We start from the raw sequence: 16,350 nt of genomic DNA on the forward strand, positions 1-16,350 counted from the left end.
ATATATATATATATATACCCCTTTCTGTTTATTCTATATATTACCACTATAGATATGTACATTACTATGCACTTTACTTCTTTGGCCCTTCTGGTTGGATGGTAAATTAATTTACTAATAATAGGGAGCATGTCTCTCATGATCATCTATCACTACATGCATGTTGATGAAGATCCACATACAGATGCAGGCTGACATTTTTTTTTTTATTACAATAACAAATTTTAAGGACTCTTCATTTATCTTTTACAGTACTTGTAACGAAACACCAACTCAAACCTACTTGGCAATAAACCTGTTTTCTTTCAGTGATTACATATCAACTGGTATTTTATCCTTTCAAGTGTCAGCTCTATAAATAAATAACAAAAACTTATTTTCTTTAGCTCTTCTAACTCCCACAGCTTCCACAGTTCAGACAGTTCATTTAAACAGCTTTCAGCTCTTACACTTCAGCTTTTACTTAATAAACTTTAACTGACTCTTCCACCTCAATCTATTACAGGAACTTCACCTAAACTTTAAACTGCTTTCAGTGTTTGGAACACAAATTTTCAGCAGTAAACACAGTTTTCCCTTGACTGCACTGTCCCTGCTTTAATGAAAATAACACCGCACATGGATCCCATGATTGTCACTACGTGTATATAAATGTAGATATGAATATGAATGTGAACAGAAATCATATTCTCATTTGTACAGCATCATCTACCTCTTTGAGAGCAACATCAGCACGTGACTGAAGATCCGTACAAGTCTCTCGTAGACTGTGCAGTTCCCTTTCATGAACAGAAGCCGTCTCCTCTACCTGAGAGCGAAGCTCCAGCAGCTCGCTGGTCAGAGCTCCGACTCTGATCTGTGTAAATTAAAGTGTCAATTTAGTATATCTTCCTTATGCTTCCTTGTGTGTTAGATAGAAGATAATTCAACAACAACAAAGGATAAACTCAGACAGGAAATCACCTGCTCCTGCTCCTTGTAATGGGCTACTTCTCTCGACATCCGCTCGGCCTCCAGAGCTGCCGCTGACAGCTCAGCCTGCAGGGAGGACACCCTGTCAGACAAAACTGTTTTCTCTGCCTCCTTCAGAGAAAGAGCCTGGGAAAGAGAGAGAAAACCTTTTTAGGAGTCTGATGAAGCAAGGCTTGCAAAATCCTGTTAAATAATTACTGTACACTCTTTTACAATCATACTGTTTTCATCGGCTGTTAAGCGATTATAAACCGAGCCCATCCTTTACAGCACCACAGTTTCTTACAGAGGCTTGAACCCAGATCACACCTGTTGTTTCTCAGTCTCAGCCTGCAGCAGACTCTGATCTCTGTCATGCTGGAGACTCCTCAGTTCATCCTGCAGCTCCTCTCGTTCTCTCTCTGCTCTCTGGAGCTGATCCTCTGCCTCCTGCCTGAGCTTCCTCAGAGTGCCCTCATGCTCCATCAGCAGGCTGTGCCGCACAACTTCCTGTGAAACAGAGCCGCCAAGAGCACAAACATGGATTAAACAGTCATCAGCACCTTAGCCAAAAAGCAAAAATAGGTGTACAGGAAGTGTTTTAAGTAACACTGAACCTTCTGACCTTTTCTGAGACCAGTCTCTCCACCTCCTCCTGATGTTCGGAGATGACCTTGCGTAAAGCCTGCTGGGCCTCCAGCTGAGCAGCATTCAGAGCCTGAGTCAGAGCCTGTTTCTCCCTCTCAGCCTGGGCCAACACATTCTCTCCATCTGAGCGCAGACGTCTCAGTTCAGCTGTAAATCCAGAAAAACATCCACGAGAAGGGACACAGGATCATTAGGTTCTTATTCTGTAATATTACTGTCTGCCCCATGATACCAAACATCTTAACATGAACATTTGTGTCATAGCTTAAATCTGGTTCGCTTTTCTGATTCATTCATCTAATTCTCTCTTCAAAGTCGTCTTTGCTTTTGTATGTTTTCTGCCCCTTTGTCACTCACCTGCTGCAGTCTCACAGCGGACTCGAAGGTTTTGGTTCTCTGTCTCCAGCTGCTCTCTACGAGACTCCACCTGAACAAGCTGCTGCTGCACCTCGAACAGACTGGTTTCCAGGGACTCCCGCTCGGACCTGCAGGGTCATGAACACAAGTTACACACACTCGTGACTCGTGTGAAAAATGTCATCGGCAGACAACGACGACACACACCTGAAAGCAGTGAGTTCCTCTGACAGCACAGTGTTTTCTCTCTCAGACGCCGTCAGCTGGACGACCAGCGCTGCTTTGTCTCGGGCCAGTTCTGACCGACTCCGGCCTGCTTCCTCTAAGGCCACCTCGCTCCTCTGGCCCTCTCCTCTGGCAAGACTCAACTCGGATCCCAGAGAGGTCACCTCGCCACAAAGCTGTCAACAAAAGCCCAAAAAGAGGGTAAACAAACTTAAATGAGAAACCATATGTAAACTAGAAATTTCATTCTCGTGTGGTATTTCCAGGAAATATGTTATGTAATGGACTTTTCTGTCATTTCATGGTATTGAGAAATTGGTATGACTTCTTATATTACTCATAGTTAGCCATTTTAGCCAGATAATAAACATCTATGAAACATAATTGTATCTGCATAAGAAGTATTTAGGTTTTTGGGTCGGACTTAACAGATTATATTACATAATCATTTAAAGGTTATGTACCTGGGTGACTCTCTCTTGCAGCTTAAGTCTTTCAGCCCTGAGACTCTGGAGTTCTGCCTCCATCCCCACCCGGCTTAGCTCAACGTCCTGCAGCGAGTGGTGCAGCGTGATGCGGGCAGAGTCCAGCTCCAGCCGATCCTGCTCCAACCGGACCAGCTCATCTCTGATGGTCAACTTCTCCTGCTCCGCCTCCCGTTTCTGAGACTGCAGGACGGCTTTCTCCTCCTCCAGCTTACAGACGGAGTGAAGACTCAGACGTTAATTATATTAATATATTATTATTAATACATTAATAAGGACATTATGAACCCTTTTCACAGCAGCCATCTTGAAACAGTAGGGTAAACACAGGTGTTACCAATAACATTAATTAAGGTTTAGTTCCATTTCATTTAGTGGAGCCTTTCCAGCTCAACAGCAGCACCCTGGCTCTGTTTGACCTGTGAAACATAACTTTATTAGTATCACTGGTAACACCTGTGTTTACCCTACAATTCTGCTGTGAAAAAAGTCTATTTATAAGGACAAATTACATTCAACGATTTAGTTCTAATGAACATTGGCATACCATTACACCTTCCCTAGTTTATGCACGTCATGCACGTGCCATTCTTCAGGTGTACTGAACCCTTTAAGAGGTCAGATACATTCTTAAATGACCTTACCTGGAGAATGTAGATGTTAAGATCAGCTTTGTCCTGGGCCAGACCCTCATTCATGCTTCCCATCTTGGCCAGAGAGTCCCTGAGAGCTGCATCCTCAGACTGCAGCTTGTTAAGCAGCAGAGAGAGCTCTGCGTTCCTGCTCTCAGCCTGCAGCAAAAATGAGCATCATGCAAAAATCATACATAACATGACAACACAGTATATTAAATCTACAAAAGTTAAATGAGCATATACTTTCTTTTTCTTACCCGAGCCAGTGCTTCAGAGAGTTGGGCTCTCTCTCCCTCCAACAGCTGCCTCTCAACCTCCCCCTGCTGGTGTGTTTCCCTCACAACAGACAGCTCTCCACGCTGAGCAGAGGCTCGATTCTCACTCTGATCCCACTGCTTTTGTCTGTAGCAAAACAATACACAACCTGTACTGTAACAATACACTTCTGGGCGACTGATAAGAGACTTAGACATATTGTCATGTTCAGGGGGATTATTTGTACGCATACATACACAGAAGTACTGTGATTCACTGTTTTTTCCACTATTTAATTTAATTTTCTCAGTTTTTCATTTAGATTTTCGAACGTGTACAAGAAGTAAAAAAAAGTCCAAAAATGTACGCTTTTTCAGCCATCTGACAAAGAAACTGAGTCAACTGGCTTGTCTGATATGTGGAAAATTAATTTAATGGTATTGGTGGTGCCATGGTGCTTTGGATAAGGGGTTTATAACACATCTGTTCACTGATGTTTGGGGTTGTAAGGGAGGTCAGAGAACTGGTAGAACGAGGCGGGAGGGGTTTATAAAAGAAGATCTCTCTGTATGAGATTACAGATCTTTTGAATGGCTTCCTGTAAGTATATGCACTGTCTGCTGGCTGCACAAGACTTTGTGGATTAGTCTCCACATCACATCACTATCAATTAGCCCTACTTACATCCTCTGAGTCTCTGCCTTCGCCCGGTCTCTCTCCTGAATGACGGCCTCTTTCTCCTCCCTCTCGTGATCTCGCTCTCGCTGCACGGAAGACACAGTCAGCTGAAGCTTCTCGCAATCCATCTGCAGCATCTGGCAGCTGCTCTGTGCCGACTGCACAGTTTTCTCCAAGCTCACCTTCTCACTGCAAATAATGTGTGAAGGAGAACATTCGTGTTGTAGAGTTATAGTTACATACACTTACAAGATTCAAGGATTAGAGGCAGATTGTAAAAGGTGATATAACTGTCTGTAAACCTGGCCAGGGTGTCTCTCTCCTGCTTCAGACGGTCTTTATCTCGCTGTGTGGTCTCCCTCTCTCTCTGGGCAGCATCCCTCTCTCTCTGAAGAGCTTGGTTTCGCTGTTCTGCATCTCTTTTAGCCAAATCAGTCTCTGAAATCTGCTTGCGCAACTGTTGTATGGAGGACTGTGCAGAGAGCAGACGCCCTCGAACATCCTGCAAACACAAGTGGAGTTGAGTATTTTGTTTGTAGGACTATTTGAGACTATTTCTTAAAAAACAAAGTTGTGCCAATGAAAACTCATTGGTGAGGGTTGTAGATTAGTAGCATTTTATTTTAATTTTATTTTATTAACTGTGTCTGTATATGGATGGAGGCAGAAATCTCACTGACAAACATTTGCGCAAACAAAACCAAAACTATCAGCATGCGGCATGATACCACTAGGTATAAGTGAGAAAGTGTGGTCTTGGTTATTTGAGTTAACTGACCCTTTAATTTATTTGCTAATAAATAGACAGCTGTGGCTGTGGGAGCCTAAAGGTTAAATAAATGTAGTCATAGTCCAATCTCTCAGTTATTATTGCCTAAAACAGTGTTAATATCAGGAAATATTATGCTCTCCAAATATCACCATTATGACGTTAAGATACAGTAGTGCATGCTGACCGTATTTAGCTACAGACAGTTCACGCAGGAGGAAGGTTTATTCCTAATAAGATTATTTATTGTTGACTGTTGTTGAATCCTGAACGGAGCAGGTTCAACAACCGGAGCCAACTGGAAAAGATTTGCTCCTGGTCCACACATCTCTTCCCAAAAATTCCTGTTTCATGCCACGGTGTTTTTTAACCATTCATTTTAAATGCAAAACTTAAATTACGTTTTAGTGACCTCATAGTTTAAGTAGTTTTATTCAGAATTTTGTTGTATTTTGATTATTATTATATATATTATTATTATTGTATTGTATGTTTGTTTTGTTTTTTTCATTTTATTGAAAAAATTCTGAGATTCCTCCGTGTACCACTAGAGGCACCTCACCAGTGGTATAAAAACTAAAGACTAACATATATGGACATTTATATCCAAATCCTCCCAATATAAACGTATCACAAGTATAAGCATAAAATCAGCATTATTTTTAGCTTAAACAAAACATTAACTATATGTCTGAAACAATTCCTGTAATGAAATGAAAACAGTGTAAACAGTAAACAGTGAGAGTGATTCTTTATCATATTGACGGTTTCAAAATCAACATGTCACCTGCAGCTGGAGCGTCTTGTTTGTGACTGCAGAGCGCAGAGCAGACAGTGCTGCGTCAGAAAGAGGAGTCAGCGAGGAGGGCCGAGAGGGGGAGGATGACCTGCGAGGTGAGGAGGAGCGGCGAGGGGAGGAGCCACGGATCAACGCTAGCAGTGGAGCCCCGGAGTTGTCCTGGTCTGCCTCTGAAGACGACTCTCCGTCTGACAAAACGGTCTAATGAAAGAAAATAAAAATGAGTCACGTCCATCTTAATGATGTAAAATAGTGTGTAAGTGTGTAGTTGTTTACCTGAGCGATGTCACGCAGAGTGTCCAACAATGTCTCAGTGTGAGATCTCATCACCTGCATGTCAGTCTCATCATTACCACTCTGCTCCTGAAGGAAAACAAAGAAATGAAGCACAGACGCCTGGAGGATGAAGATTAATGCAACTGACCACTCAAACACACTACAGCCTTTAAGGATAAGGCTGGAATCTTTCTTTGTTTTTGTTATTTTCAACAAATCTCATAAAAAGACCAAAATGATATGAATGCTTTAGCCAGTTTCTCAATACTTTCTGACCTCCCTACTGTGACTCACTACAAGCTAATTAGTTGCTATTGAAGACAAAACAGGTAGAGATAACATAGTTTCATTTTTAAATAAGGATAAAACTATTCCTCAAACAGCTGGACACAAATTTGACTCAAACAGGAGCAAATAGCTAATTTCAGCTGCGGATTGATACACATTTGGAGAAATTAGCATTTTACGTCGGCAGGACTGTGTCTGCTGGATCAACTCATTGATGTGTTTTTTTTAATTTTTGACTATATGACATAAACAACCTCTTACCTCAAGCTTCCTGGTCAGGATGACGATTTCTCTGTCTCGCTCTTCAATTTGGCCCTTTAGTCTCTCGCTCTCTCGCACCGAGTCTGACAACCTGAAAGTTGACACAATAATACAGATTAAGACTAATTTAAAATAGCATCATGAAAACGTTGTTCAATCACTAAGAACTTATCCAATAAGAGAGCTCAAGACAGTCACTAACCTGACATTGAGCTCACTTCTCTCTGCGTCCGTCCTGGTCTGAAGATTCATCATCTCTGCCACTCGCTCTCTTAGCTGCTGTTCTAGTTGAACCCGCAGCGCTTTCTCTCGCTCCAGGGCCAAAGCTGCTCCTCCCTCCCGGCTATGCAGCGTGACGGACAGGCCAGAACAGGACACCTGAGCGGAATGGGACGCCCGAGCCAGCTCGTTACGCATATCTGACAAGTCTCTGGGATTAGAGAGAAGGAAAAGTTAAGCACCATTAAATTTGGATGCGTGTGCCCATTTAGGATGAGATTCAAATCAGAACACAGGAAATAGGATCTTTTGGCAAATAGTATAAATAAATAAATATATTGCTGATCTTAACCTTTCAGTGGCGCTCTTCATTTCACAGACCTGCCTCCGAAACCCGACCACTTGCCGCCACAGCGCCATCAGTCGACTGTGCTCACTACTAAAGTAACTGTGGAAGGACTGAGAGGGAAGCCGGGGACAGAAATAACAAGTTAATTCTCTTTACATTTTTCCTCCATTTAAAATGCTTCGTAAGCATCCCTCTTTCCTCCTCACCTCCTCTTCTCTCCTCCAGTCAGATTCCTTTTGTTCCAGTTCCTCTCTGGCCTTTGTCCAATCAGCGGTGAGCCTGCGGATGTCCTGGCTGAGAGCTTCATTGGCCAAACCGGCCTGCTCCAGCTGCTCTCGCAGCATGGCGTTCACCGCAGACAAACTGCTGCTCCTGGAAACAAATACATGACGTTGGAAGAGCAAGTCGAGGAAAAAAAAGAACGCACACTAGACCAGGAGAATGTAATCACCTCTGTTGTTCTTCCTCCAGACGGATTAAAGCATCCTCAAGGCTGCTGCTCGAATCGTCTTGATGGCGACCATTAGATGTTTCACTGTGGCCCTAAATGAGAAGATGTGATAGTTTGAATGTTATTTAAGTTAAGGTATTATTTATATAAGTTATTTATGGAAAGTGTAATGTTGGTGTGGATAAATCTATCAATAAATGCCACTCACACTCCTGTGTTTCTCCAGCTCTGAGGACCTCTCCTGCAGCATGTGCTCAAGATCCCCACACCTCTTTTTGTACTGGAGTACCTGAAGTAGCAGCAGAACTATTACAGACTTGTAACAGCCAGACGACAACATCTCAGCTTAAGAGTAAAACAATCCTACCTTGGCCTGCAACTTCTGCACGAGCTGCGCCTGCCTCTGCTGACCCTCCTGGTACGCAGTGAGTTTGCGCTTGTAGGCCGCCTGCTCCTCGTCCAGCCGCCGGCGCAAATCCACGTTCTGCTGCGCCAGGCTGCGAGACTCCAGTGAATCGTGGTCCCCGTCTCCCGTCTCAAAGCGTAACGCCTGCTCCAGCTGTGGGTGTAATTAATAGTGAGAGGCAGGGTTAAATCGTGACACATATTTCATAGATGGTCACAGATCTACTGAATGTGAATTTAGCCGAACACCACCATGTACTGTAAATCCCAACATGCTCTGTATTTTGGAGCTTAAAGTTTTCTATCACGTCAAACAATCTTCTTCAGAAAATGGATTTTGTCCAGTTGTCATGGATTGTCTGAGAACTTTAAGGACTTCTCGTCCATGTTGGCTTAAAATGTGAGAGTGAAAGTTTATTCTTGACCTTGGAAACCGCAGTTGGCAAAAACAATCTCACCACAAGTTTCCTTTGGTAGCTGTTCTGGAGCTCTAGTGGCAAAGTTACTGAGGGCAATACATGGCTATTCTCACAGGAGTTTATCACATATTCTGTAAAATGTGTCTTTTCCACTATCTCTGTGATATTTAATACCTGCCTTTAATCCAGTAACATTCACTACAGGACCTACAAGACCCTGACTCAGTTTTTTCATAAGGGAGTATTACTAAAATTAATATGACATTAATAGTAGGTTTTTTTGTGATTATGCACAAATAATCACATCACTAGCAGGGAAAGTTTGTAAACTTTTCCAACTCCATGAGATGTGAATGCTGTAAACACTGGAGTGAAGTATTAATAATTCATAAACTAGCAGGCAGCGATGACCGATGAGATTTTACACTGTTCTGTTTTCCTGCTCATTGTGTGGCTGCACTCATAGTTGTAGCCCCCAGTAACATATTGTGTATTTTATTTTTATGAAAACTGGACGACAGATATAATATACTGTTTATGTATGAAAAAATAAAGTAGCCATCTGTAACCCTGCAGCTAAACAAAAAACGTCCAACTTCTTTTTGTCACTTACTACAGAAGTGTTTTTCAAATTGGGGTGACCTTGAGTGGGTTTCGTACCGGGTCCCCATTAAAACCAGGAAGTATTTTAACTTTTATCACTTTTTCTGGAATTTGCAACAACAAGAAATAGGGTTGTTTTGATTGATTGTAATTTATTGTAATCACAGTTTGACCATGGATTGACTTTGAAGACCTAAAATTAAAATAAAAACCTTAAGACAAAATCCACTCAAATTTGGGGTCTGTGGTCTAATGTGCATCTATTGTGGAGGTCCTTGACTTGAACACGTTTGGGGACCCCGGCACTACAACAAGAGTTTCAGCCTCCCAAAGTGGAGACCAACTATTAAGCCCACTCTCTTCCTTGAATCTTTCTAACCTAGAGAAGTTTCTACATGTTACTAAATGTGGGACAAACATTGCTCTGGCATAGGTGTTACAAGGACGTGCTGTTTAATAAATGTTTAATAAACAGAGTTTTATAAGGGACCGTATTTCTGTGAAAGGAAACAGAACTTCATCTGAGCTGTCTTTTGTTTTTGGGATGCAGCCCTGCGTGTTTCCTGTAGTAACTAATGTTCAACCCAAAACGAGATGCGGCGCCCACCCACCACTACGCCTCCTCTCCTCTCCACTGAAGCCCCTGTTTACAGTCGCCCAGGGTGACAGACGCCATGGCAACATTCCACTTCAGTTCATTCCAGCCCCCATCACCTGGGAGACCAGCAAATCTCAGACAAAGAAACACCAGGGAAATACTGAAATGGGAAAAAAGGGGAAAGTGCCTCTGCATCCCCTTTAGGTGTATATACTCTTCACTTCTACTTTTCATATAAAGGGTGCAGATGATGGACATCGGTCAGTCAGGATAAATGACTGCGACATCACTCACAGCCATATGAAGCATCTCTCTCTGCTTTATTTTTTAAATCCAATTCTCAACTCACTCTTCCTACTCTGCCCGCTCCACCTTGCAGTCAGTTTGTTTGCTTGCTGTTGTCCCGGCGTCTTGCCTTACCCTCTCACTAATTGCCCCGTACTTGATGGCGAGCTCGTCTCGGTCCGCCCGGCTGTGCGCCAGCAGGTCCTCCAGCCTCGCCAGCTCTCCCTGCAGCACTCGGTTCTCCTCCTGGAGGGACATGACCGAGGACATGGCTCCAGCTGCTGAGAGACAGGGACGACACTCAGGCAAAGAAGAACAAAAAATACATTTGACACAATGGGAGATAAAGAGTGTGGCAACTCACAGCTATCGGTGAGGTTCTTTGTGACAATCTCTCGTACTCGTGCTGGCAAGCATGTAGGGGGGGCATCTGGTGAAGGGCCCCGGACGGTCAGCCTCTTCTCCTCAGACAAAACACTCTCCTCCAGCCTCTGATGCACAAAACACAGACATTTGCTTTACCTTTTGAGACACTTAGAGATAAATTGACATTGAAGACAGCCCCAGAAAACACGTAACAACATAAACAGGCAATGACAACAATGTATAATAAACTGAAAGATGATGGAAGTGAAACACAAGGATGTCCTCCAACAACAACCAAGCAGCACTCACATAAGCCAGCAGCTTTATTTGTCACATCACACACCAGCACTGTGTGTTAAATCAGCCATAATGAGGGGGGGTCGGGGGGGTCGGGGGATGGAGGAAGGCCCGGTGTGTCTCACCTGTATCACAGACTCCAGTTTGTTGGAGTCGGTGTCTGAGTTTTCCCCAGCGCTCATCGCAGATATTTAAAAATCCTCCAGCGAAGAGGATTAACTCCGAGTAAACGCGACCTCTTCACAGGCTGAACGGGTCGTCTTTCGCTTTGCAGCCGTCCAGTGCGATAAAAAAAGGGGGACAGTTCTCAACCTGGAGCTGGTTTATGTGCTGCTGTCGGAGCCGATAAAGTTTTGGTCGCAGAGGTGCAGAGAGTGTGAGTCCTGTCGCCCCCTCCTCCGTACAGGCAGGCAGAGATTGAGGACAGTAGGATTAGTAGGGTTTAAGACGCACACCTCCTCCTCTTCCTCCTCCTCCTCCTCCTCCACTACTCCACTCTCACTGCTCTCATTCAAAAACCCTCCAGACCAAAACAAAGACAGGCCGAAATAAAACTTTAATAGTCCTCACCATTCAAGAAAAAAAACTTGAACCTGTTCTCACCATATATTCCTTTTTTTTTTATAATTTCTTTCTAAATGTTTATGTTTGTGTTTTTGTGTGCAAGTTAGTTCAAAGATATATTTCTATAAGTTAATGCTGTTAGTTTACGGCCAATTCCAGTGAGAACCAACAACCCACCATGCAGCTTTAGCACAGCTGCAGGGCCGGATTGACCGGTTATCTGGCCCCAGGGCAAAAGTCAGCCGCAGGCCCCATGTGCTCCCCAACTCAGTCTGGTTATAATATGCTATAATATAAAGTTTTATGGTGAACCTACACAACTTTGTTTACGTGCACAAAATACTGCAGTTTTGCCCTTATTCTGAAAAAGACTATTTTCTGAAAAAGACTATTTTCTGAAAAAGACTATTTTCTGAAAAAGACTATTTTCTTACAAAGCGGTTCATGAAAGTTAATATTCCACTAACATCCCTGTTTACATGCAGCCGTGCATACTCAACGTAACTTAGCGTACTGACGTATGGCTTATATTATATATTATATACAAAGCATACCAAGAGGACGATAAGTCAGTTTGTTCCCATTTGTTTCTGCTTCTCCCAAGTAGACAAAAAAAATGTTATTGCAGGTTTAAGAATGTGAAAGATTAAAAGGTATTAAAACTGGATTTTGACACGATGCCCCGTAGAGACCCTCCGATTTGGGTAAAAATGCAGGAGCCATCTTAAAGCCCTTTCCATTTCAATTTACACTAATCAGTAATCAAATTACCACATAATTCCTGAGGTTCTGGGGTCCTGGGGTGGGGCAGTTGCCCGATTTGTCCAGTTCGTAAATCAACCTCAGTTAGCTGGACCTACAGAATCAACACAACTGCAGATCCTTGAGTTTGGGTCTACTAAAGTTAATGTTGGTAACATTCACAGATAAGACTGGTTTGGTTGGTACGTTCAAAAACTGAGCTCACAGAACTTAAAACATAATGGAGATAAAAATATCAATCGCACTCAAACACACCTTCGTCTTTAAAGTCGACAACAATGTGTTAAGTTAAAACAGTTAATTAAGTCGATTAAGAAAGACAATCAACACTGTTAATCTATTCATCGTTTAAATGTTGTTGTTCATTTCCAGAAAAAAAAACAGGTCGTTAGATGTGAAGATTTGCTGCTTTTATTTGTCTTTTGTGATAGTTAATTGATTAGCTTTAGTTTTAGAGCAACAAGAAGTCACCATGTGTTACAACAGTCCCAGTTTACAGTACTATTAGTAGTAGTATTAAAGTTCGACACATTAAGTAATTATTAGTACATGTAACATCAGTGTTGTTCAAAAGGAGCCTGGAGACACGTGAATATAAAACTATGACACCAGCATTAAGCTGAGGGGGTCTGCACAACACCGCTCTGTGTTTGGATTGTCATAGTTACAAGAAGATCATTGTGTCAGGACCAGACCCCCAGCCCGGCCTGAACACACACACACACACACACACACACACACACAAACACGCTTGTTTGTAGTTGTATACTTGTGAGGACCCTCACTGACAAAATGCATTCACCAGCCACTGACCTTAACCCTCATCACTGCATCTCTCCCTCGGGGTCTAACGTTTAAAGAGGTCCTCATAAGTATAACAGTACATTTGGAGATAAGAGCCACACAATATATCATCCCTACATGAAACTGATCACACCAAGACCATTTAGTTTAAGCTGTTTAACATCTGTAGCGCCCCCAGCTGGCCTGTTGGTAGATGACTGACACTGATTTCATGTGAGCTTTCACCTGATGAAATAAACACACACCTGTTGATCTTTCACCTCCACAGACAAACCAGTTCATCCCAAACTCAACACTTTTTCACTCCAGCTTCATTTCAATCAGCCTTTACGTTCACAACCAGCCATGGTATTATAATATTAATACATCACAAATGAATAAATACTCTGATCTCTAGTCAGGAATCAACTTCAACTGCTTCCTCTCTCTCTCTCTCACACACATAAAGGGAACATCTACTGTGTGTTTAGTTGATCACCAACATCCTCTTTCTGCAACCGCAGCAGACTACATGAAGAGTACATCCAAAGGGACACGCCTAAGTTTTCAAAAGTTGGAGGATAGAGGAGGAGGGAGGAAGAGGAGGGAGGAAGAGGAGGGGGGTCTTGTACGTTAAACCTCGCAGCATCAGAGCAAATTAAACAGATTATAAATAAAGGTTTACTGTCTCTGAGCAGCAGCAGTCTGAGACACAAACACAAGCGCGCTGCTGTGGAAACAACAACCTGGATATGAACCCGCTTCATGTAGCGACATCCACTGTGTGCTGCGCTGCACTCACAACATCCACTTCCCTGTCTCACTTACTGTCTCACCTCGAGAGATCAGTCCGATGAGCTTTGTCCGGCCGACCCTCCATCCCTGTGAGCGGGCTGTAGGACCACAGAGGCAGAAACAGAGCTCATCCACAGCGGGTATACTCAGTGTGTCAGCTGCTGTCTGCAGGCGCTGTTGCCTTGTTCCGAAATCTCCTCCATGCTTTTTCCGGGGAGGGACTTCCAGTTCACTCAGCAGCAGTCTGCAGACACACACTGCCGTCTGTCATCGTGCTGGATTCATGTTCTGATTATTTCAGTGGAAACCCTCTTTAAACATTGTTTTGTTTTCATACAGATTATTAGTAGAATAATCCTAAATATACCCGGAACTAGTCTATCGCATCTAGATATTACCAAATAATTATTATTATTAAATTATGTGAATTATTATTTCCTGAACCCCAGAACTCCTGTTTAGTTTCATACCTCAAATATGACTAAATTATCTTTATATTTTAATTAGTTTAGCTGACATTTGGTCATTTCTGTACGTAGTTTCAAAAACTTACACCAAATGTATTTCAAAGTTGTACTATTAATTTATTTTTCACAAATATAGTGTCTTATCTCTGTTCTTCTCAAAATGTCCAAAGTAAAAGTCTTAAGTGCAATAATTTTATGAGGTATAAACCGGGGCTGATACAAAGTACCCACACTGGCTTGTTGTCTGGTAGCTTTGGATAAAATTAAAAGATAAAAGAATCAAAGAAATCCTAATAACATATATTACTATTGAAGAAATCACTTTCGGTGTTTCAAAACATGGAAAAGACAGAAAATTTGGCTAAATCTATGATTTGTAATAAATGGACATATGACCAATTTCAGAACAATAAAATAACTTGAAGACAATTTATCAACATTTCCTAAATTAAGTTTAATAAGAAAAAATAAAAACTAGCCATCTTAAAAACAATCCTTTAGATTATGTAACTGAAACTTATTGAAAGTAAGACAGTACTCTATGTTCTCCTCGTATTATGAACATCTTCATGCCAAAAGCTTTTAATGGGTCCAACACTCAGAACATACTGCTGCTGTAAATGGAGAACACGCTCTACAATCTCATGAGTGGACTACTTTACAACATAAATCAAAACAAGAGCCGATGAAATATACTGTTTATTTACAAGACAAGAAGAGATCTTTTTCAGAAAGGCACTTAATCAAATACTCAATGCAAATTAGCAACAAGGAAGGAAGTGTCAATTTGGTAAAAGGCACATTTTTAAAAAGCAACAACACACGAGGCGAAGACACATGAAGGTCGGACACAAAAACAAACATGAATAAACCCAAAAAAAAAAAAAAAAACTCTTCAAACTCTGAACAAAAGACAAAATGGCAATCATGACTTTTTTTATTCAACAACGTGATTTTTAAAATCTGTTATCTTTTCATGAAGGCTATAGAGGTGAAATGTAAAACTCATAATCAAATATCAATATAGCTTTGCAAGATCTCCTAAAAGTACTAGGAAACAGAAACAACACACGTACTGGTATACAGCAAAAAGAGAAAAAGAAACATGGATACTTCAGTAGGTAAACCATTTACCTTTTTCCAAATGATAAAAAACAACCTTGAGATGAGTGGTGCTGGTGTAATGAGATAACTGCATGATCGGAGCAGGAAAACAAATGCATTGTGCTGTAAAGACGAGACTATAAAGGGACACAAATCTGATTTCTGGACAGATTAACAGTGAAAGGGAAAGAAAGACCCCCCCACTGCATATGAATAAGATTGTAAAAAATATATACATTTCACTGTTTGTTCCTCCAGAGAGTGTTGGTCAGCGGGCTTTAGTTTATGTCAACAGATTCTTTACAGAACAGGTGCAGTGAATGAGCCGGTCAAGTTTGCTAACAGTTCCTCTCTTTTTAGTTTTCTTTTGTTTCCACAATCGTCCTGTCCATGGAATGTATGCAACCTGAGTGTGTGCACGTTTCTCACAACTCAACTAAACTGCACCCATCCTGATTTGACAGCATCTTTACTGGAGCTGTGGAGGGAGAGGAGGGTGGAAGACGAGAGCCGTGATGGAGAGGGACAGAATTAAAAAAAAAAAAAAAAAAAGAAAAAAAACTTGTCGAAATGGAACCAAATTTATGCAGACGGACACGATGGATGAGTACACGGACAAAAATAAAAGAAGATATTTTCTGGAAAAAGAAAAGGAAACAAAACTTACTTGGAGCCTGCGGATGTGAAATCTCCCCACATGTCAGAGCCGGGTTGGGCTGCAGGGACGGGGGACCCAAAGTCAAAAAGAGCCGCTGGAAATGAAAACAAATGAGAAAGCATGAATATTGTTTCATTCATACGCAGATGTTTAAAAAAGTGTGATTTGATAGAGAAGAACGGTGGTCACCAGTGTTGGTCGGTTCAGAGACGGTCTGCTGTCCCTCGGGAGGAGGTATGACTCCTCCCGCCTTTGCACCTGGAGGAGGTGGGAGCAGGCCGCCACCCATGGGCCGCGCTTTGGCGCCTGCTTCCTTCTTCTTGATGTTCTGTGACAGACAGAGTTACGACAGTTTCTGAATGTTGATTTGTTTATTTTTTCTTCATAAAATCATGATCATATATAATCAAATTTATAGGTATGGGATTCATTAAGAAGTCATATTATCCGTATATATTGACAATACAGGACAGCACATGCAGCAGTGTTACTGAGCCTACCTCCAGTTTTATTCCTCCTTATCCAGTGATGCAGGGTTCATGATGAAGTGACTTAGGTTGATTACAGGTAGGCGGCCAGCGTTTATATTACACTACGT

The 16,350-nt window shown here is 42.0% G+C and overlaps 2 protein-coding genes across 3 annotated transcripts in view; both read right to left on the reverse strand.

Moving 5' to 3' along the window:
• Positions 1-11,048, reverse strand: part of LOC118327883 (rootletin-like) — a gene marked incomplete in the record, with an annotated part of 20,365 nt that extends 9,317 nt beyond the window's left edge. The window contains 23 exon segments of the mRNA XM_035661392.1: positions 713-856; positions 964-1,098; positions 1,282-1,461; positions 1,577-1,746; positions 1,957-2,084; positions 2,164-2,357; positions 2,646-2,876; positions 3,311-3,457; positions 3,559-3,703; positions 4,241-4,423; positions 4,537-4,736; positions 5,791-6,003; positions 6,079-6,165; positions 6,628-6,718; positions 6,830-7,057; positions 7,199-7,305; positions 7,402-7,567; positions 7,647-7,738; positions 7,855-7,935; positions 8,014-8,205; positions 10,092-10,237; positions 10,321-10,447; positions 10,745-11,048. Of these exon segments, the coding sequence (XP_035517285.1) occupies positions 713-856; positions 964-1,098; positions 1,282-1,461; positions 1,577-1,746; positions 1,957-2,084; positions 2,164-2,357; positions 2,646-2,876; positions 3,311-3,457; positions 3,559-3,703; positions 4,241-4,423; positions 4,537-4,736; positions 5,791-6,003; positions 6,079-6,165; positions 6,628-6,718; positions 6,830-7,057; positions 7,199-7,305; positions 7,402-7,567; positions 7,647-7,738; positions 7,855-7,935; positions 8,014-8,205; positions 10,092-10,237; positions 10,321-10,447; positions 10,745-10,801 (3,444 nt within the window).
• A 3,623-nt stretch (positions 11,049-14,671) lies between these two features.
• Positions 14,672-16,350, reverse strand: part of necap2 (NECAP endocytosis associated 2) — a 5,601-nt gene continuing 3,922 nt past the window's right edge. For both annotated transcript variants that reach the window (XM_035661446.1, XM_035661447.1), the window contains exons 6-8: positions 15,942-16,080; positions 15,762-15,846; positions 14,672-15,572 (exon numbers count right to left, since the gene is read on the reverse strand). In XM_035661446.1, coding sequence (XP_035517339.1) covers positions 15,527-15,572; positions 15,762-15,846; positions 15,942-16,080 — 270 coding nt within the window. In that variant the 3' untranslated portion in view covers positions 14,672-15,526. The remainder of the gene's footprint in view (positions 15,573-15,761; positions 15,847-15,941; positions 16,081-16,350) is intronic.

The sequence above is a fragment of the Morone saxatilis genome, unplaced genomic scaffold (assembly GCF_004916995.1).
Source record: "Morone saxatilis isolate NCDOM2014 unplaced genomic scaffold, NCSU_SB_2.0 Contig18, whole genome shotgun sequence".
Classification (NCBI taxonomy): Eukaryota; Metazoa; Chordata; class Actinopteri; family Moronidae; genus Morone; species Morone saxatilis.